We start from the raw sequence: 22,857 nt of genomic DNA, 5'->3' as shown, positions 1-22,857 counted from the left end.
GAAAAGAATAGGCCTACAAGAAAAACTGTCCAAAATCACCCACGTCAATGGCATGGAGAACACAGAAACATGGATCAAGAACATCTCAGACCAACTAATTACAGACACTAAGAAAACTGTCCTAGCGCAAGGACTGAATTATAACTGAGAGACACCAAAAAACTGACTTCCTGGCTGCACTGGAATCTGCACCAAAGTCTAACGGACTGACAGAGGAAGTACAACTGACCATCAGACAGACAATAGTCCCAATACTGAGCAGAAAAGGTAAGTGGAACACATTTAGCACAGAAGAGAAGAAATCCCTAGAAAGGATCAAGAAAGACAAAAACATTGTACTCTTACCAGCGGAAAAAAGACCTATGACAGTAATCCTTGACAGAGCCCAAAAATCGAGAAAGCTAATGCACTACTAGCAGATTCTGACACCTACCAACAGATGGCAATAGAACCAGCACCACAGTTAGGGAAGTGGACTATAACAACCAAGAAGAAATTACACAACTCAGAAAATATCAGCAAGACAGACTACAAAAATATGAAGCCAGATGGATCCAACACACCCCGCTTCTATGGACCCCACAAGGTGCACAAGGCAGGAGTCCTGCTCAGGTCCACTGTTTCACTACCAGGCATGCCAACACACAGATTAGCCAAAAAAACTACAACAGAAACTGAAATACTTAGTAGATAACATTGCCTATTCTGTCCACTCCTCCTAAGAATTCCTCAACATCATCAAGGACACCAGGCTAGAAGAGGACAAGATAATGATATCTTTCAATGTAGCAGCACTATTTACATTCATAAACGTTGACCTAGCTAAAGAGACAATTGCCACACTGCTGGATGAATCAGGAGGGCAGGCACCCTATGACACCAACAGCATCAACAAGGACAGCAACCTGAAGCTGCTGGATCTGTGCCTCACAACTCACTTCACCTTCAGCGACATTATTCAAACAAATCGACAGAACACCAATGGGATCCCCAGTATCGGGGATGATTGCAGAGGCAGTAATGCAAAGGTTAGAACAAACAGCGCTCCCCACTAGACAACCCAAATTCTGATGAGTGATAATGGGAACTGCAGATGCTGGAGAATCCAAGATAACAAAGTGTGAAGCTGGATGAACACAGCAGGTCTAGGCCCGAAACGTCAGCTTTTGTGCTCCTGAGATGCTGCTTGGCCTGCTTTGTTCATCCAGCTTCACACTTTGTTACCCAAATTCTGAGTCTGTTATGTAGATGACACCTTTGTGATTATTAAGTGCACAAGAATAGATGACCTCACCCAACACATTTACAACATCCTCACGGGAATAAAATTCACCAAAGAAGAAAAAAAAACCCAACTACCTTTCCTGGTTGTAATGGTAGAATGTAAGAATAATGTGGAACTCCAGGCTAGTGTATTCAGAAAGACTACCCATCCAGACCAGATACTTAATTACACCAGCAACCACCACAACGCCCATAAACAGAGCTGCGGCAGGACGTTATTCAAATGAGCAAAACACACAGCTGCAATCCAGAATTGCACGAAGAAGAACAGAAGCGCTTACATGGAGTTTTTAAAAGGAATTGATAACCAAAAAGCACAATTCACCATTACCTCCTTGACAGACCAAAACAAGACACAACATGGCTGGATACACTAGTCACCCCATCATACATCACAGACATATCAGCGACGACCACAAGACTACTCAGACCCCTAGGTATCAGGCTAGCCCACAAACCAACAGTCACCCTGCAACTGCTACCGACAAATGTAAATGACCCCATACACACAACCAGCAAACCCAAAACATTAACAGTGATTTCTCTCCACAGATATTGCCAGACCTGCTGAGCTTTTCCAGCAACTTCTGTTTCTGTTTCTGATTTGCAGCATCCATGTCTCTTTCGGTTTTTATTAAGTTGAAGAGGATACCTGATTGAGGTGTATAAGGTCATGAAGGGAATGGGCAGGTTGGATAAGAAATAGCTGTTCCCCTTTGTTGAAGGGTCAATAACAAGGGGGCAAATTTTAAGGTGAAGGGCAGGACTTGTGGAGGTATTTGAGGAATCTGGGATGCACTGCCTGGGAGGGTAATTGAAGCAGGAAACGTCACAACCTTTAAAAAGTACATGGACGAGCACTTAAATGCCATAACGTTTAGGATTATAGACCATAGACTGGAAAGTAGGATTAATCTAAGTAAATCGCCACAGGCTCAATGGTCTCAAGGGCCTTTGCATCAGGTCTTCCAATTCTAGAACTAACCCCACATGTGAGTTAGGAGAACTCTGCAGGATAGACAGGGCTGTGTTTATCTTCATCATTTCCACTGCTTTAGTTAATGCCAGGTCTGTTTTCATTCTGTTTTTCCTTTTTAGCAGTTGATACAACTGAATAGATTACTAGGCCGTTTCTGAGGGCAGTTAAGAGTCGCATGGTCTGGAGTCACATGTAGGGCATACCAAATAAAGACAGCAGTATTCCTTATTTAATTTTCTGATAATCAATATCATTGGACTCTTGATTCAATTTACCTTTCTAACATTTAATTCATATTCCATCATCTGCCACGGTAGGATTAAAACCCATGTCCCTAGGATATTACCTAGACTTCTGGATTACTAGCCCATTGAAAATATCACAACACCATCACCTCCCAGCTTTCGACTCTCATAAAGTTTCTCTTCTATAGCATAATGTGTTCATGAGTAAAACCAGTTGCGAAATGTATGAGGCTACAGGGTTAGATCACATTTCTCGTGATTATTCATTCTGTTTTTTATCAGTATTAATTGCATCAAATATATTAGATGTTGACCAAGAATTTATGACTGGCATTTGTAGCTTTTTCAAAATCAGTCTTAATGGCTTTATGCCAAATATCTGAAGCTGATAAAGCAATATGAATTGTACTGACATTTTCATTTTAAGAATACAGCTTCTGCTAAATAGCAATTAGGATGTCTGGAAATTAACGTTAAATATTTTATATGTTAGTTTTCCGCATCATGATTTTGAAGCCTTTAAGTTTAATCTCGGTGAAATCATTCTAAGAATTTTGTTTTTGAATCTAATGATTTTTCTTCAAATTGATTATGGCACTCATAAATTGTTGCTAATGTGGAAAAGTAACTAGTATTTCACTATTTTAAATATCATACTCTATCTACAAAACAGACAATAAGTATGTTAAAAGATCTGTGTTAATTTGAATTATTTTGCTGAGCTTTTCAAAAGACTGGTGTTGGTTTACATATTTGCCTCATGCATAGCAATCTGATGGAGCAGAGATCCTGTCCATTATAGGACACATCCAATATCTTATCTGTTGAAATCACTATGAAGAATATCAAGTGGATTGTACAATTTGTCATCATTTTTTTCAATTATTACCCAGCTGCTGAAGATGAGAAGCTACCTCTTTTAGTGTACAGTGGATTGAGAAGTAATTCTGAACTCACAATGATATAGTTGTTCGATGTTCTGAGCAACAATTGCACAAGTTACAATGGTAAAGTTTCTGCTTTGGATGCAGTAGCAACCTGGGCACAAATGTACTCAAAACTGCACTAGTTTCCAAATTGTTTTTGTGGTTCAAGCTTCCACTGAAACTCAGTTGTATAGTTACAAACGGAAAATTGTCCTTGAACTAGTACAACTGAGCACATTTAAAAAATGATTATCTATAAATTGTGTTCAACATCACAGGTGTTCTTGAAAGAATCACAAAAACTGCTCACACTGACAAAAAGATCAAGAATCAACAAACATTAATTTAAAGTGATTGGTAGAAGAACTGGAGGCAATGACTAAATAGGTTCTGGAAAACATGGCCTGGGCATTTATTGGAGACTTTAAGGAACAGGATGATTATCCGAAGGGTAAAGAATTGCAGGACTGCAGGGAAAAGATGGGCTGTAAGGCAAGCAGACTTATGCTAATAGTGAGCCAGCTGCAACACGATGGGCAAAATTGCTTCCTACTATTCTGTGAGCCAACTCTAAACTTTAATGTGGAGTAGTAGACAATTGGAACAGCAGATGCTGGAGAATCCGAGATAACAAAGTGTGGAGCTGGATGAACAGAGCAGGCCAAGCAGCATTTTGTACTTCATCCAGCTCCACACTTTGTTATCCTAGTAGACTGATGCAGTTTTATCAATATAACTAAAAAACAAGCAATTTTAGTAAAAATGTCTAATCCATCGTTGATGAGTTTCCTAATTTTAAATAACTGAAAAGACGTTTTAAAAATTACACAATAACATTTACAAGTTTCAGTGCACAGTATTCAGTAAATGAGGAAATTTGCTTATCTGACAGGCTGGACTTTAGCAAGTTGACAAGAGACCCAACAAGGAGGCCCATGACATTATTGATAGAGAGAGCCACCAGAGAGATGTGGAGATGAAAATGCATTTTCATACTAAGGACACCTTCTATCATGTTATTTAGCACTACCATCATGTCAAATCTGATAGTGTCAGAATAGATCCAGCAGCTGAAAACTGAACAGCATTGCGGCTCTGTGAGTAGCATAATTGCATTCTTCCACAACCTACAGCCTCATGGCCTGGCATATCAGTAACTTTACCATCATCATTAAATCAGGGGATCCATCCTTGTTCAATATTCAAATTATTTCTGGCAAGATGGCAGCAAGTTAAGTTGCTCCATTCAGAGTTCCTCTCTACTCGCCAGTTCTCCTTCTCTTTCTTTCTTTCTTTGTCCTTACTTTTTCTTCTCCCTTCATCTCTCTCCCTCTATAATAATTCTATCCCCACACCACCACACCTTTTAACTACCTACCTAAGGAGCCAGGTCACAGCCAGGAACTACACGGTGGGAGCTAAACACGTGGGCTGTCTCCTGCAGCAATGGCAGGCTCTAGGCCAGAAACGTCAGCCTTCCTGCTCCTATGATGCTGCTTGGCCTGCTGTGTTCATCCAGCTCCACACCTTATTATCGCCAATCAAGCGTGGACTGGAGTGAAGTTGACAGAGCAAGAGTGGGCCAGCGAGAGTGGGCCAGCGAGAGCAGGCCGGCGAGGCAGCCAAGAGTGGGACTCTGGTGGAGGCTTGGTGAGGGCTGGAAAGCCTGGAGCAGACTGCAGCAGTGGAAAGGAAAGTTGGACTCTCTTAAGTTATTTCTTTTTTCGTATCTTATTCTCAGGTATTCTCAGTGGTGAATGGCACCACGTATGTACGGCGAAGGTGTACACTTTTCACTGTATTTTTACATTCAATAAACATGACAATAGATGATTCAATTCAGTTCAGTGTAGGAGAGCAGGCTAAGAGCAGTGCCAGGCACACACAAAATCAGATGCCAACCTGATGGAAATACAACAGGGCTAACCCCATGCTATTGACAGAGCAACATGATCCTATGATCAATGGATTAAATCAAAATTTTGCAGTCCTGCTACAGTCTGTCAGGAATGAGATGGACATTTAAATTAGAGGATAAAGCTCCCCATTCTGAATAATGGGGAATTCAGACATCAGTGCAAAAGGCAAGTTTGATGCATTTGCAACTATCTTTGGCCAGTAGTGCTGAATGAAAGTTTAATTTTGGCACCGTAAGTCTCAAGTATCATAATTTCAACTAATTGTAAACTATCTAAGTGATGTCAAGAAATGCCAGCGCTTTGGATAGAGCCATGGCCATGATTGTTGACAATATCAAAGCTGTAGTAATGAGGGTTTGTGGTTGCAGACTTGCTCGCTGAGCCAGTGCGTTTGGTTGCAGATGTTTTGTCACACTGCTAGGTAACATCATCTGTGTGCCTCCAGTGAAGTGTTGGTGTTCTGTCCTGCTTGTTATTTGTACGTCTCGGTTTGTTGGGGTGGTTGGCATCACTTCCGGTTCTGTTGTTCAGTGGTGTGTCTACTGGATCCAGTTCAATGTGTTTGTTGATAAATGGAGCTGCATCAGGACATTGCTCAAATGATCCACAACACACAGCAGTAAGCCAGAATTGCGCAAAGCAGAACAGGAGCACTTATATGGAGTTTTTAAGAGGAATTGATACCTGAAAAGCACAATCCGCCATTAACTACGGGACAGACCACAACCAGAAGACACAACATGGCCAGACATACTAGTCACCCTACTGTACATCAGAGACATTCCAGAGATGACCACAAGACTACTCAGACTGCTAGGTAGCAGGGTGGCCCACCAACCAACAACCACCCTGCAACATCTAATGTAAACGATTCCATACCCACAACCAATGAAACTAATGTAATATGCAAAATACCATGTAAGAATTGTAAAAAACACCACACCGGCTAAACTGGAAGAAAACTGACAATAACGATACACAACACCAACTAGTCACCAAGAGACAAGACCGATTCTCACTGGTCTCAATACACACAGACAAAGAAGGTCACAAATTCGACTGGGACAACACATCCATAATAGCACAAGCCAAACAGAGACTTGCCAGGGAATTGCTGGAGGCCTGGCATTCCTACCGGAACTCCCTCAACAAACACATTGAACTGGACCGATATGCAAACCACTAAAAACAGAACCGAAAGTAATGCTAACCATCGCAGCAAACCAAGGCATATAAATAACAAATGGGACAGAACACCACCGCTTCACCAGAGGCGTGCTGACAATGTTACCTTGCAGGGTGATGAACTGTCTGCAACCAAATACACCAGCTCTGCAAGCAAGTCTACAATCTCATCCACAACCAGAGCTACAAATCTTCTCAAAAACTTTAATTGAGGATTTGTGCTTTAGAACTAGTGTAATCATATTCTTCCAGCACAGTGACAAGAATGGTACCAACTTTTTTATGTAGAAAATTATCCTTTCCACAAATAGTGATGCAAATTCAATCCAGCCAATTATCACTGCTTTAAAAAAGTGAAACAATAAAAGGCATAAGCATTAAACATTCACTTTCTCCTCCACTATCACATTGTGGCAGCAGTATGCACCATCTACAAGATGCACTGGAAGAACTTGTATTGTTTTTCCCTTATTCATTCATTGGATGAGGGTGTCACTGGCTCGGCAGCATTTATTGCCCATCCCTAATTGCCCAGAGTGCAGTTAAGAGTTAACCTCATAGCTGTGGGTCTGGAGTCATGTGTAGGCCCGTCCAGGTAAGGATGGCAGTTTCCTTCCCTAGAGGACATTAGTGAACCAGATGGGTTTTTCCAACAATTGACAATGGATTCATGCTCATCATCAGATTCTTAATTCCAGGTATTTTATTGCTGTGGTGGGATTTGAACTTGGGTCCCCAAAACAGTATCTGAGTCTCTGGATTAAGAGTCCAGCGATAATACCACTCTGCCATTGGGCTCCTTTGATAGTGATTCTCACATCTATTACCTCTATCACCCAGAAGAATAAGGACAGCGGGCACGTGGGAAAACCACCACCTGCAAGTTACCCTCACTGACCTTACTTGAAAGCATTTCACAATTTCTTCACCATCTCTGGGTCAATATACTGGTAATTCCATGTGAGGAACACTGAGTGCACCTTAACGTCATGGGTTGTAGCAGTTCAAAGTGGTGGCTCACCCCTGGCTCAAGTAAAAAAAATGTTGAGATAGGCAATGAGCATTATTTGCTGACTACACCATTACTTCTCATACCCCATAAATGAATTTTACAGAAGAGTCCTGTTGAAGAATTAAAAAAGGCTGAATTAGCAGAATTTGCACTGACAGTTAAATTTATCTGAGACTGGGACCACTTTTGTATTGGGGCCCACTTCCAGCTGAATGTTTTCAAACCAGCATAAAAGATTCTGGAAATTATTTGCACTGAACATAATTTTCAACTGAGGTTCCTCAATCCTTTACACTAGTTTGGCCCACTTTCAAGCAAATTGTGATAAAACCAGGCCAACCTCAAGAAAAGTCAAGGCTGGAGTGCTTATTGTTGAAGCAAGAAGAATGTTTGACCTGTATATGTGTAGAGTTGTTTGCATTTATGGTAATATGCCTGCCAAATGCCATGAATATAAAATCAGCATTGAGAAATATGCATTTGCAAATGGAACTCAATGTAAATTTATTTTTTTCACAAACTTCATTCCCCCGTCCCCCATTAATGTCTATTTCAAGGAACATAATTATTTCCCTTGTTTCTCCTGGAGTCATCAAGCAACAACATTATCTGTTACAGCGTGTTGTTCATTTTATTAACACACAATGACTAGCCCCATTTTCAAGGTATCAATTTGTACTAAATCAACTATCTTTTCTGGAATTAACTCTCTGTATTCATTATATTATGTAGCCTATATTATGTTCATTATTCAATGTAAATATTTAATTATAACCTTTTTTATACCTTTAAAGACTTGAATGATATCCATCCTCAATGTTCTTGCCTCCATGTGCAGCAAGTGTATTTCCTTGAGCTATTCAGAACAAATTCTATTGCCATTATTCTGCTTGTTTTTCTGTAAAGCTTTTCTAACCATTTCACACTGATTGACTGTTTTGAGACATGATCATTGATCGCTGCAGCATCCTTTTCAATTACAGCCTCGAATGTGTTATTTCAAGGTCTGATTCATACTCGAGTGGCCTTGAAATATGAACACCACCCTTTCTCTTATCTCAATAGATACCCTTGTGACAAGTGAGCACTGTATGGAATTTTTGTTTTGATTTCATCTGAGGTAATCCATGAGTTTAATTTTATTATAGTTGCTTGCATTGAATCAAGACCACCTTCAAAGTCTACTAATGCCACCTCTTTAAGTTGAGACATTTCATTTTGCATTGAGTAGGCCCAGAACAAAACTGACCTATTTAAAATAGTTGGCTTTCAACAATCTCATAGTTTCAATGTCTATCTAAGTTAGCATCCTATCTTTTAAGTCTGTAAGTCTGAATGCTTTCACCTGTTTGCACCTTAAAAAATATAATAGCATGTTATTGTTTTATATAATGTATTCTTTGACTCGTGGTTATGTGTCTTTGTTTGCTTTAATTTTCAACTAATATGACCCCTCTGACATAATTTTAAAATTATTTTTGTTGTATTAAATTAACATTGCAGCCAATCACATGGAAAGGGTATCAGTGGTACCAACCCTTTAAGCATTAGAATACTTGTGAGCATGCTAGTGGAATTAAATCATTTGGTAGTTGTTGTCAATTATAACAAGATCCTGGGGATCCTAATTTGGTGGACCATCTCCCATCACAGCTGCAATTTTTACTTAGATAGCACAAACTTACATTGTGTTGGTCTGCCCAATCTCTCAATTCCTGATGATGTAATTTCAAATAGGACTATTCATTGTTATTTTGAGATGTGACTTATGCCTAGGTGACCCTTGAGTTTTAACATACTGTGCTAATCACTTCCACTCACTGAACAGGTTCATGATTCCCAGAAATCACAGAATATTTTTGTTTTGTTTAATATGGCTTTTATTATTTTAATCATCTCTGATGTCTATTTTGTCTGTTTGAATGGGATATCTGTTCATAAACCTGTAGTAGTGCTTTTCTTCAGGTATTTGATGTTTCTTGATTTGCATTTCATCCAATTGCACAATTCCATTGACTTATCATGAAAGAAACCCCTTTTCATAATACACACATTCCCTTCAATCTATTCTTATGTGTTCTATCACGCTGTTATTTATTTAAATTAATCTTTCAAATCTCAGATATCTACACAAATGATTACCTTGGAGCATTTCCATTTGTTATTCACTTAAACATGTGTGCCAGTTTGACCATGTGAAAAGAGAATGGTATTTTGTACTGACACGGCTCATTGTGTTTCCTTGGTAAATTTCAACAATTGTAAAATAGTCACCAATTACTCTACTGGTGGTGACATCATTACTCCTTTGGCATTACTCTCTTCCAACATTTTCCATCAGACAAAAGATATAGAAGTGTGAAGCCATGCACCAACAGGTTCAAGAACAGCTTCTTCCCTGCTGTTATGAGACTGCTGAATGGACTCTAACTTCAAATCTAATATTAACCTTGCTTTTGTGCACAAAGTGCAGCTGTAATCTGATACATCTCGCTCTGTTGAAGTATACTATTAATCTGTGTATGTGCTTTCGAGTCAGGGCACTTGTTCAGAGATGGGGGAGGGGGAAGGAGGCTCAGAAATAAATAGAGAGACGACCGTTGGAGCTGGGGAATGTAGGTGGGATGGTGATAGGTGAGTGCAGGTAGGCAGTGGCGGGGATTGGTCAGTGAGGTGGGTTGTTGTCAGTTGTGTCAGCTCAAGGAGGCAGGGATAAGAGGGAGGGTTGGCCATGGGATGAGGCCAAGCTGGGGAGATTTCAAAACTGGTAAAATCTATATTTAGGCCATTGAGCTGTAGTCTCCAAAGGTGGAATATGAGGTGCTGCTCCTCCTGTTTGTGGGTAGCGTCAATTTGACACTGGAGGAGGCCCAGGATGGACATGTCACCCAGGGAGTGGGAGTGGGAGTGGCAGTTAAAATGGTTCATGACCAGAAGAGTCTAACCCTCCCTCCACACACACCCCATCCTCCTGGACACCACCCCAAGGCCACTGCCATCATGACATTGATCGCCTCGACCTCTCTGCCCCTCTCACTCACTCCAACCTCTCCCCCATGGAACACATAGCCATCTGCTACAACGCTAACCTCACTATCAAACCAGCATATAAAGGGGGTGCAGTAGTGGTATGGCGCATGGACCTTTACAAAGCCAAGGCCAAACACCAGATCTCTGACACCTCCTCCTACTGTCCCTCAATCATGACCCCACCCCTGACCACCAAACCATCATCTCCCAGGCCATCCACAACATTATCACCTCATCATGACCTCCCACCCATAGCCTTCAACTTCATCGCTCACCATCACCGCAACGCCCATTTCTATCCCCTTCCCAAAATCCACAAACCCAACCATCCTGGCAGACCCATTGTCTCTGCCTGCTCCTGCCCCACCAAACTTATCTCGACTCCATTTTCTCCTCCAAGTCTAAGAACTCCCCACCTATGTCCGGGACACCAGCCAAGCCCTCCAGCTCCTCCAAGACTTCCAATTCCCTGGCCCCAACACCTCATCTTCACCATGGACATCCAGTCCCTGTATACTTGCATTCCCCATGCAGATGGCCTAAAAGCCCTCCGCTTCTTCTTCACCTGGAGATCCAACCAGGCCCCCTCCACCGATTCCCTCATCCGCTTACCTGGATGAACAACTTCTCCTTGAACTCCGCCCACTTCCTAAGACTAAGGGGGTGGCCATGGGAACCCACATGGGCCCAAGCTGTGCCTGCCACTTTGTAGGATACATGGAACAGTCCGTCTTCCACTGCTACACTGGCACTATCCACCACTTCTTCCTCCGCTACATCGATGACTGTATCAGCGCTGCCTTGCGCTTGCATGAGGAGCACGAACAGTTCATCCACTTCACTAACACCTTTCACCCCAACCTCAAATTCACCTGGACCTTTCTGTCTTCCATCTCTGGTGGCCAACTCGAAACTGATATCTATTTCAATCCCACCGACTCTAGACACATAGACTACACTTTCTCTCACCCACCTTCCTGCAAGAATGTGATCCCCTACTGCCAATTCCTCTGCCTCCACCACGTCTGCTCCAAGATGGGGCGTTCCACTCCCAAACATCCCAATTGTCGTCGTATTTCCAGGGCCACAACTTGTCCCCTCCAGTGATTGAAAATAGCCTCAAACACATCAAAATAGCCTCAGTTTCATACGTTTCCGATACCTCTACCTTCACATCCCCTCTCCCCAACAGAAACAAAGACAGAATCACCCTTGTCCACACATATCACCGCACCAACCTTTGCATCCAAAGTATCATTCTCTGCTGTTCCCACCACTGACAATCCAACACCACAACCAAACATCTATTTCTCTCCTCCCCCCATCTGCCTTTTGTAGGAACCACTCTCTCTGTGACTCCCTCATCCACTCCACACTTCCCACCACCCCCGGCACCTTTCCCTGCAACTGCAGGAGCTGCTACACTTGTCCCTACACCTCCCACCCCCGCCACCTCCATCCAAGACAAAAGACAAGCCTTCCATATTAGACAGGGGTTCACTTGCACATCTATCAAAGTGGCCTATTGCATCCACTACTCTCAATGTGGCCTCCTCTACATTGGGTGGGACCAAGCGGAGGCTCGGAGACTATTTTGCAGAGCATCTACGCTCAGTACACGACAAATGACAACACCTTCCAGTCGCGAGCCATTTTAACACCCATCCCACACCCGGGTGACATGTCCATCCTGGGCAGCCTCCAGTGTCACAATGATGCCACCCGCAAATTGGAGGAACAGCACCTCACAGTCCACCTTGGGAGCCTACAGCCCAAAGGCCTAAACGTGGACTTTACCAGTTTCAAAAACCCCTCATCTCTGTCCTCATCCCATGACCAACCTTCCCTTTCATCCCCACCTCCTTGACCTGTCCATCTTCTCTCCCACCTATCCGCTCCTTCCACCTCACTGACCAATCCCCACCATTCCCTATCTGCACTCACTTATCACCATCCCATCTACCTTCCACAGCCCCACCTCTCCTCTCTTTATTTATTTCGGAACTCTCTTCCCCCTCCCCATTTCTGTAGAAGAGTTCCACCCCGAAGCATCAACCAACCTGCCCCTCTTGTGCTGCGTGGCCTGTTGTGTTCCTCCAGCTCCACACTGTGCTATCTTTGACTCCAGCATCTGCAGTCCTTTCTATCTCTGATGATATCTGTATGTCCTTGTTTGTCATGATGTGCTCGTACTGCTCGCAAAACAAAGTTTTTCACTGTGCTTGGGTACATGTGACAACAATAGATTAGATTAGATTAGATTAGATTCCCTACAGTGTGGAAACAGGCCCTTCAGCCAAACAAGTCCACACTGCCCCTTGAAGCATCCCACCCAGATCCATCCCCCTATAACCCATACAACTCTGAACACTATGGGCAATTTCCCATGGCCAATCCACCTAGCCTGTGGACTGTGGGAGAAAACCGGAGCACCCGGAGGAAACCCATGCAGACACGGGGAGAATGTGCAAACTCCATACAGACAGTCGCCCACGGATGGGATCGAACCTGGGTCCCTGGTGCTGTGAGGCTGCAGTGCTAACCACTGAGCCACCGTGCCAAATAATTTAAATCCAATCAAAATCAAATCCCAACACTTGTTTAAACCAGAAATATGATGCTTCTAATCACCAATTTCCTATCATCATGTTAAGTTATTAGAAAATTGGAACCAAGTTTGAAATATGCTGAGCAGTAGAGTCATAGAGTTGTACAGCAAGGAAATAAACCCTTCGGTCCAACTTGTTCATGCTGACCAGATATCCTAAATTAATCTAATCCCATTTGCCAGCATTTGGCCCATATCCCTGTAAACCTTTCCTATTCGTATATCCATCCAGATGCCTTTTAAATGTTGTAATTGTTCCAGCCTCCAACACTTTTTCTGGCAGTTCATTTCCATACATGCACCACCGACTGCGTAAACAAGTTGCCCCTTACGTCCCTTTAAAGTTTTGCCTTCTTGCCTTCAACCCTCTAGTTTTGGACTCACCCACCCCAGGCAAAATACCTTGTCTATTTACCCTATTCATGCTCCTCATAATTTTATAAACCTCTATTAGGTCACCCCTCAGCCTCTGCTGCTCCAGGGAAAATAGCCCCAGCCTACTCAAACTCTCCCTACAGTTCAAACGCTCCAACTCTAGCAACATCCTTGTAAATCTTTTCTGAACCCTTTCAAGTTTCACAGCATCCTTCCTATAGCAGATAGAACAGGATTGAATGCAGTATTCCAAAAGTGCCCTAACCAATGCCCTGTACAGCCACAACACGACCTCCCAACTCTTATACTTAATGCACTGACCAATAAAGGCAAGCGTATCAAACACTTTCTTCACTATCATGCCCATCTGTGACTCCAAATTCAAAGAACTATGAGCCTGTACTCCAAGACAACAAAGTGTGGAGCTGGATGAACACAGCAGGCCAAGCAGCATATCAGGAGCACAAAAGCTGACGTTTCGGGCCTAGACCCTTCAATCAGTGGATTCTCCAGCATCTGCAGTTCCCATTATCACTGAGCCTGTACTCCAAGGTCTCTTTGTTCAGCAACACTCCCAGGGCCTTACAAATAAGTGTATAAGTCCTGCCCTGATTTGCCGTTCCAAAATGCAGCACCTCAAACAATTGCTAAAAAATGACCTCTCCAACAAGAGAGAATATAATCAACTCTGATTGACATTCAATGGAATTAGTCTTACTGAGTCATCCACTATCAACACCTTGGGTGTTCCAATTAGCCAGAAACTGAACTGCACTAGCCATATAAATGCTGAGGCTGCAAAAGCAAGTCAGAGGCTGGGAATTCTGTTGGCATCTTATATAAGGCACAAACCAGGAATGCGGTGAAAACAATTGCTTGGACAATTGCAACTTTTAGAACTCTCAAGAAAATTGACACAATGCAGGATAAAGTAACCTATTTCACTGGCACCTGATTTGCACTTTAAACATTCACTTTCTAGCCATGTATTTCTCAGTTTTTCCAAATATTCTTTAGGGCTCTCAGTTACTGAAAATTAATTCTAAGAAGGAGCCTTTATCTCATTTAATCTCTTGATCCTATTAACAAGGATTACCATCTTGTTTCAAATGGGAGAAATAGTACAGAAGCACATGTAAATTTTAGATTAACATCCATGGAGAAAAGTGGTATTTCTTGTGCATTTTTGAAGGGTTACAGTTTTGTGACCGATTATCTTTGCACAGGAATTAGTTAACCTTCTGAGCATCAAAACTTGTGACTTTCAGCATTCTGTGCACATCTTCACTCATTCACAGATGTCAGGGTAGATTATTCTTCAACTCTAACGTTATGGAAATGGAAGTAAAATGCAATGCCTGAGTAATTAACCTATTCTTTTGCAGTTAAAATGGAACCAGCTCACCTCTAGGCATTTAGAAATAAATTTCTGCACTTGAAATTAAATTCCGAGGGAAATGATAGAAAAGCTTTAAAATATCTAGTGGAGAATTACAACATCAATCTAATAATGTAACCTTGAGGTAGAAGGTTAAAAAAAAATGGCAATGTTTTGGAAAGAATAACAAAACCAGTAAATTCAGCAGCAAAAATAAATTGCTGGAAAAGCTCAACGGGTCTGGCAGCATCTGTGAAGGAATAAACAGAGTTAACGTTTCAGGTCCGATGATGCTTCCTCAAAACTGATGGTGGCTGGGAAAATATCAGTTTATAAGCAGAAAAAAGGGAGGGAGATGGAGTAGGGAGTAAATGATAGGATAGAACCCAAAGAGAGGGAAAGACAGTTGGACAAAGAGTTGATACCGATCTAGCTAGGAAAGTGAATAGTTGTTAAGGAAGACTGCTGGTGACTAACAACAGGGGTTGTGTGAAGGCAGGCTATGTGGTAACAAGGCCTGGTGTGTGGGGTAGGGGGTTGGGACATGGCAGAGTTTAGGCCCTAATATTATTGAACTCAATATTGAGCCCAGAGGGCTGTAGGGTTCTGAAGTGAAAAATGAGGTGTTGTTCTTCCAGCTTGCTTTAGTCAATGTAATAGTTACTTACATTTTAAGAAATATTAAAATTGCATCCTGTATTTAAAAAAGTTAAATGGGAGTTGTCAACACCTTTTGAACTTGCTTATCGAAAGGTTCCCAACTCCAAATTGGGGACCCCTTTCGTTTACAACAACTTTGAGCTGATGTAAATCTGATTCAGCGTCAGACGTTACTCCAAACCAATGGAAATTGCAGGGGCTCTGCAATATCCACGCAATGAAGCCAAGAAAAGAATTGAGAGCAGCATGTGGGGTCGCTACTTGGGCCCTTTCCTGCATTGCTCAAAATTGCAGGGGACAGGAATGCTGTACAACCTCCACACACACAGTACTAACGTGTCTCCATTGCACACACATAACAGGGGCTTGTCCTGTGTTACACGTCACTGGGGAAACTTGCTGGAATTGCCCTGCTATAATGATGATTTATTACAAGTAATTAAATTCTAGCTACAGATAAATAACTATTATCCATCAGCATAGAGCTGAAACACACACACACACACACACACACACACACACACAGTGAAAGATAGACAGAAATTCATTCTGAGATAGTAAGAACTGCCAATGCTGGAATCAGAGGTAACACAAATAGTGTGGAAATGGAGGAACATAGCTGGCCAGGCAGCATCAGAGAAACAGGAAAGTTGACATTTTCAGGTCGGGAAAGAAGGACCTGAAGAAGGCTCCTGATCCAAAATGTCAACCTTCCTGCTTCTCTGATGCTGCCTGGCCTGCTGTGTTCCTACAACTTCACACTGTGTTATCTCAGAAATTCAGTATATTGCTCTACACATTGTTAACTACTGATTTTTTTTAAAATTGGAACTTTTCCATTCCAAAAATCAATGATGGATTCAAATAGCTCTCCCTTCAAACTTAAAAGTTAATCCTCAATTAGGGTTAGTTTGAAACAGCTTGGAATTGTTGGTTATACTCAAATATTTTCTTTCTCAATTCAATCACAAATGCATTTAAGAAAGGATACAACTTAAAACATTATATGGTTATCAATTACTTGCTGGGCTTAGTTAGTGTTTTAGCATCAAAGTCCTTATCATTAGCCCTAAGCTCTTGTGGCTAGCTGTGATTGGAAACCATTCTAACAGTGTAGTCCATGTAAGTATCCTTAACTGGGCCCACAGTCAGTTTAAGGCATATGCTAAATAAGCTACAACATAGAACTTTCCATTTTCATATCCAGAGGCCATATGATAAAGGAATGACTAAATTTCAATTTTTGCATAATCGATTGAAAAACTAAAGGAGATAGGGAAATCCATAGAATCCCTACAGACTGGAAGCAGGCTTTTCAGCCCAAACCAACCCTCTGAAGAGAATCCTAACTAGACCAACTCCCCTACCCTGTAAACCTGCAGTTCCCATGACCAATCCACCAAGCATGCACATTCTTAGGCTGTGGGAGGAAACCCGCACAGGCACATGTAGAATGTGAAATCTCCACGCAGACAGTCGTCCAAGGATGGAATTGAACCCAGGGCCCTGGAGCTGTGAGGCAGCAGTGCTAACCACCGATCCACCGAATCACAAAACTGTCCAAAAATAATATGGCTATTACTGAGGCAATCCTGCTTGAATATTACACACAATCAGAAAGCTTCAATTTATTCCCAGTCACCATTTAAGATATGCCACACTTAGGTGCCCAGGCTCCCATGTCTCACCCCGGTTAACCACTGTGTAACAATGTAGATCAAAAACATCTCAATACCACACCATTTCCTTTCCAGTCGTATGATCACATGCTATGATCACAAAATAAAATGTATTTTATGGTTTTCTAAAAACAAACGTAGTTTCGAAAAACTAACAAAATGTCAAAAATACCCCTGCCTCCCCTTAGCACCTCGCAAAAAATATAACATTGGAATGTATGTGTTTATTTTCCTTACTTCTACTTTACTTGAAAATATAAAGGATTAAATTCAAACAATCTGTCAAAATTTATTTCTCTCATTATGTAGAGAGCCTGGTTAAAAATGAAAAGAACCTTTGAAAGCAGTTTTCAGAAAGAAAGAAGCAGCAGCAGCCTGAAGAGCAGCTAAAGCAGTTACTGAATGGTGACAGTTATTCGACTGTAATAAAGGAGAACCTCATACTCAAGAGAGCCAGCCACGCCCATAGCAACTACAACCATTCACTTCTTCTGCTATGATAGATGACACAGAAGTGAATACGACCTGCTACACCTGAGAACGTTACACAGCCTGAAATCCCAGCTGAAGAAAATAGATACAAAACATCCAATTATCTTGGGTCTCTAGGGTGTCTTCACTGAAGATGATATTTCATTTTGGATACAGAATGGCTTCTCAGCGTGTCAACAATGGAATGAACTATTTGGGAAATTGAAGTGGTCATTTAATTAATCTTGTGGCCATGCTGCAGTTGATTGCTGCCGAGGTGCAGCAAATTTGCTTTTTGTTGCTGTGCCTCCGCAAAATCCTGGAGTGTACTCAAATCATTTTGTCCCCTGATTCTACCACACCAAAAAAATTGTGCTGGTACTAGATGGGAAGAGCAAACAAAAGCTACTTCAGCCTTAGCTGAGAGTTATGGTTCAATTATCAATCTCTTACCCATCTTCATCCTGAAAAAGATAACAGAGAGAAAAAGAAGGCACTTTCCAGGAGAAAACAGAGGATCTTGAAATAGCTAGAAGTTAGAGTTTTACAATCATTTCTTAGATTAGTTGCACAAAATGACTGAGACCCAACAGATCAGAGGTAAAGTCACCATAGCTTTACCAGGACTGCTCTCCTGTTAGAGAGAGATGACTGGTGACAAATTAACCTGAGAGTCATCATGCCTCAGGCAAGGGGAAAAATTAAGAAGGAAAGTCCTTCATGGTAACATCAACAGCATGGGAACTGAACCCCTAGCAGCTGGTATTACTCTGCATTACAAACCAGCTGCCCAGCCACTGTGTACACAGGTAGCCCTTAGTTCATGTGCAAAGCTTTACATGTCTGTCTCAAATCTGTCAATCAAAAAAACCAAAATCAAATTAAAAGTAAAAGAAAACCTACCTGATGTAGACTGCAAGTGTATGAATAAAAAGAAAAGAATTAGAAAAAAATCAATGATTGTGATGCATCTAATGCCGATGAAAGCTTTCTCCAAATGACATGTTTCAAATCAAATCCTTTATTCTCGTAATGGGATGCACTTTAAGCCAATTTGAAGAAAAGAGTAATCACATACTAAAATAATGCAAACAATCTTTTCATTATGATTCATTTAGATGCCGCAGAAAAAAACAGTTATGCAAAGAAGTCTCTGATGAGTAATTATCATGATGGTATTCATGTTAACCTCACTGAAGTAATAAAATACATCCAAATGTATATCGATGAAAATTAGTCAGATATGGGAATCAGATGAAGGCTCTGGCATTCGTAAACCTCATTACTCATTCGTGTGATACTATTTAAATAAGCTGTATGTCCTAACAGCCAACAGATCATATTAAACAGCACAATTCCTCAGCTGTTTGCAACAAGCAAGGCACACACTATACCCAAACAGCCCATGCTTGGAAAACTTACAATACAGTATTCAACATTAGATGTGATTATGTACTTATACAGCAAATGCTACATAATCCTGGAGTATGCAAAGAATTATGGTGACAACCGCTTTGGAATTGTCTGTTGGAGTCAATGTATGACGCACTTGTATGCTAGAAACTACATTTTCAGGGCCCTGTTTTTTCTGGTTAGAAGGAACATCAACACAAACTGTGCCTGCTACAACAGAATGAAACAGGTGAAAGCCGTTCTCTGGTTCATTTCTTAGGGCAATGTATTGACTAATCAGAGCTAACCTGCCCCTTTAAAATTTAAACCAAGCTTGGCTGTTAACTCTCAGTCATCATTAACTGGCGCATTCTCCATGGCAACACATCTATCAATCAGATTCCACTAGATAGCCATTCTTCACTTTGTATACATGTAGTATGAATGTTGTCTTTCCTGTAATGTGGCATTTCTTGTGAATTGGGTAGCATGGTGGCTCAATGGTTAGCAATGCTTCCTCACAGCACCAGGGACCCACATTTGATTCCAGCCTTGGGTGACCATCTGTATGGAGTTTGCATGTTATTCCTGTGTCAGCATGGGTTTCCTCCGGGTGCGCAGGTTTCCTCACATAATCCAATGATGTAGATTAGCCATAGGAAATTGCGCATAATGTCCAGGGCCATTTAGCCCATCGAATCCACACCAATTTTCCGAACAGTACCCCACCCACACCCACTCCATCCCTGTAACACTGCATCTCCCACGACTAACCAACCAGGGATGGAGTGGGTGTGGGTGGGGTCCTGTTCGGAAGATTGGTGTGGATTCGATGGGCTAAATGGTCTGCTTCCACACAGTAGAGATTCTATGATTCTACTGGTGCGTGTGCAAGACCAAAGTCTCATCAAAATTTCTGAAGAAGGGTCTAGACCCGAAACATTAGCTTTCCTGCTCCGCTGATGCTACTTGGCTTGCTGTGTTCATCCAGTTAAACATTTTGTTATCTCAGATTTTCCAGCATCGGCTGTTCCTACTATCTCTCAAAATGTCTATGTTTGTCAGCAATGTTCAAACTCTGAGCTGCTAAACAACTTCACACGAGCTGTCTCTTTCCTTAATGTGGAAGTAAAAGCTTACCATCTATAGCCAATTTCAAGTCTGTCAGTGTAATTCTAACGCGTGTAAGAACTCGCTGCATTCGATCAATCTCCTGGCGCAGGAAGATGTTCATTGGTTGGATTGCACCCATTTTCTGCAGTCGAGCTTTTACCTTGAAAACAACCAAAACAAGTTTTATTTTAATTACAACATATTGCACTTAATGTTAAAAAGCTGTACATCTTTTTGTTAATTGCACTCTCCAATGTTGTATATACATTAATATTCAATTAATAGTTGATATGAATATGAAGATTTTTAAAATAATTATCTAGATATTTAAATTATCTGAATCATGGATATGATGGATGGATGTGACCCTCTGCTCCTTTCACAGTACCTGTTGATTGTATGAAAACACGTTTAATTTTCTTGCATCAGGAAGATTTGTATGTTAAAGAAAGGAAAAGCTGCCAGTCTTCACAGTACAAAATGATTCAGTCAATTCCTACATACACTAAGCATCTAAACAGAATATTTTCTGGGTTAAGTCCCCAAGTGTATAATTACATTAGAATTTCAGTACATTTATTTTGCACCTAAATATGGAAATTCCCAAATTCATGCAGTGCAAAATTCTGCAGAGTAAACTATTCTAATCTAAAACAAAGTTATCAATTAGTAAATTGTGCAAATGCAAATTACTTCAGATGAAAAATACTTCTAAATGTGATCTATAACTTTATACCAATAACATGACAAAAAAAATGTAATACTGCTTATCAATACCAAAGGCTTCTAAGGCAGAGACCCCACTGTAATTATCTGGAGATGGTGAGATCTCAATGAACTTTAGGCTAACGTTTTAGTTTATGGAATTCAAAGAAACACTGCAAACATTTAAACAGTTTCTTCAGTGTAGAACTTGTTCCATCCATCAATATTAAAATGAATCTTGCAGGAGCTGTACTGTAATACTGGAAACTAGACTGGTACCTTTAACCCATTCACTCTTCAAGCATACAAATTAAATGGCCTGCCACAATAGGAAATAATTGGACTCAACTTTCCAGATTTGGTTAACCTTCCAGATGATTTTAGAGCATTGCTGTATGATTAGGAAATCTGATTATTTAAAAACAAAATTTTATTGAGGTTTTTGAGTTCAGGGGTAAACTTTTCATTAACAAGGAAGTGTATGGGAAGAGTGTTCGTAATGAAATTATATGGGAATTATCCACTGCCTATGTTAAAATTATCATAATAAACAACTTTGCAAACTGGCAAAAAAAAACAAATGTAATAAATGATAATTTGCTAAGAATAGAAATACAGAGATTAATTCCTATAGGCTGAATGTAAATGCCTTTATTTGCTACATGCAGTTTGGGTTAAGTCTTTTGGGCAATTTGTTGCTATGAGGCCGAGTGAGTTCTCTCGCTACATCTTATCAAATTCACCTCATTAATAACCTACCTCATGCCATAGCATCTCTTACATCCAATTTCCATCCAATCTTACCATGCACGATTCCCAGAACAGCTCGCCACTTAGTGCATATCCTGGCATTCACCAGCATCCCTTGTGCCCATGCTACCTTTTATAGCCTGTTGTATACCTGGACAAATACTGTCATACTGGCGCTGCCCTACACAGTTCCTGACATTCACCACAGATATGGCAGGCAAAGAGAAATTGGTGTGCTGCATTGTGGGCAGGGTCCTGCTGGGTGGGGTGGTGCTAATGCAGGACTCCCTCCAGGACCAGCCCTGAAGGCCACAACACCAGACCACACCAGCCTGGTCTAAGGTTGCTATCCAATGTCTTTACTCCTGCTACTCCAAAAGAAGAAAAGGTCATTCTTCTAGGGGACATTAATGCCAGGGTTGACTGTGTCTCCAAACCCAAAGAATCATGGGGAGAAAAAGTATAGAAAAAGCCAATATGAATGGTGTTCTCCTGCTGACAGAATGTACTCAGCATGGCTAAAAAAAACCCCTCTTCCAGCAGAAGAACAAATGAAAAATCACGTGGAGGCATTCCAGATCAAATCGCAAGCATGTCTTGGATTATGTCTTGGTCAGCTCAAAGTTGAGAGCAGAAGGGCTGTATGGCTTCTCCAACCTGCTCCATCATTCAAATTGATTATGGCTGATCTGACTGTCCGCCCATTGTTAACCCATTTACTGTCCTATCCAATGTGGCATTTTATTCCCATTTTAGTCAAGAGTCCATCCAACACTGTCTAAAAAATATTTGATGACTCTCTCTCCATTGCTCTCCAGGAAGAAAATTCCAGACTCATGACCCACTGACAAAAACACTCTATCCATCTTTGTTCTTATTCACAAGCAGTATCCCTGAATTTCCCTTTCATACAAGAGAAAACATCCTTTGAGCATCCAGTGATATCTAAGTGATGTCTATGTCATTTGATCCAGACATTGCAAGTACCTAAAGTCCAAGAGGAAGGGGGTCAATGTTTCAGCCCTAAAGAAGCCTGAACAAAGAGAGGAATTTGAAGCTCAGCCCACAGCCAATGTGGAAAATCTTCACACACTCAAGTGACTTTCAGAAGCAGGGGTACAAATAAGGGCTGCTGAATAGATACTT

At 41.3% G+C, this 22,857-nt stretch overlaps 1 protein-coding gene and 1 long non-coding RNA gene across 5 annotated transcripts in view; one reads left to right on the top strand and one right to left on the bottom strand.

The window, feature by feature from the left end:
* LOC125462357 (uncharacterized) overlaps positions 1-17,961 on the top strand; it is a 50,414-nt gene extending 32,453 nt beyond the window's left edge. The window contains exon 4 of the long non-coding RNA XR_009442778.1: positions 17,590-17,961. This is a non-coding gene — a long non-coding RNA (uncharacterized LOC125462357). The remainder of the gene's footprint in view (positions 1-17,589) is intronic.
* Positions 1-22,857, bottom strand: part of dnah5l (dynein, axonemal, heavy chain 5 like) — a 384,422-nt gene that overhangs the window by 28,637 nt on the left and 332,928 nt on the right. For all 4 annotated transcript variants that reach the window (XM_048552307.2, XM_048552297.2, XM_048552277.2 and 1 more), the window contains one exon: positions 20,284-20,416. In XM_048552307.2, the coding sequence (XP_048408264.2) occupies positions 20,284-20,416 (133 nt within the window). The remainder of the gene's footprint in view (positions 1-20,283; positions 20,417-22,857) is intronic.

Source organism: Stegostoma tigrinum, chromosome 2, assembly GCF_030684315.1.
Source record: "Stegostoma tigrinum isolate sSteTig4 chromosome 2, sSteTig4.hap1, whole genome shotgun sequence".
NCBI lineage: Eukaryota > Metazoa > Chordata > Chondrichthyes > Orectolobiformes > Stegostomatidae > Stegostoma > Stegostoma tigrinum.
This window is presented reverse-complemented; position numbering and strand designations above follow the sequence as displayed.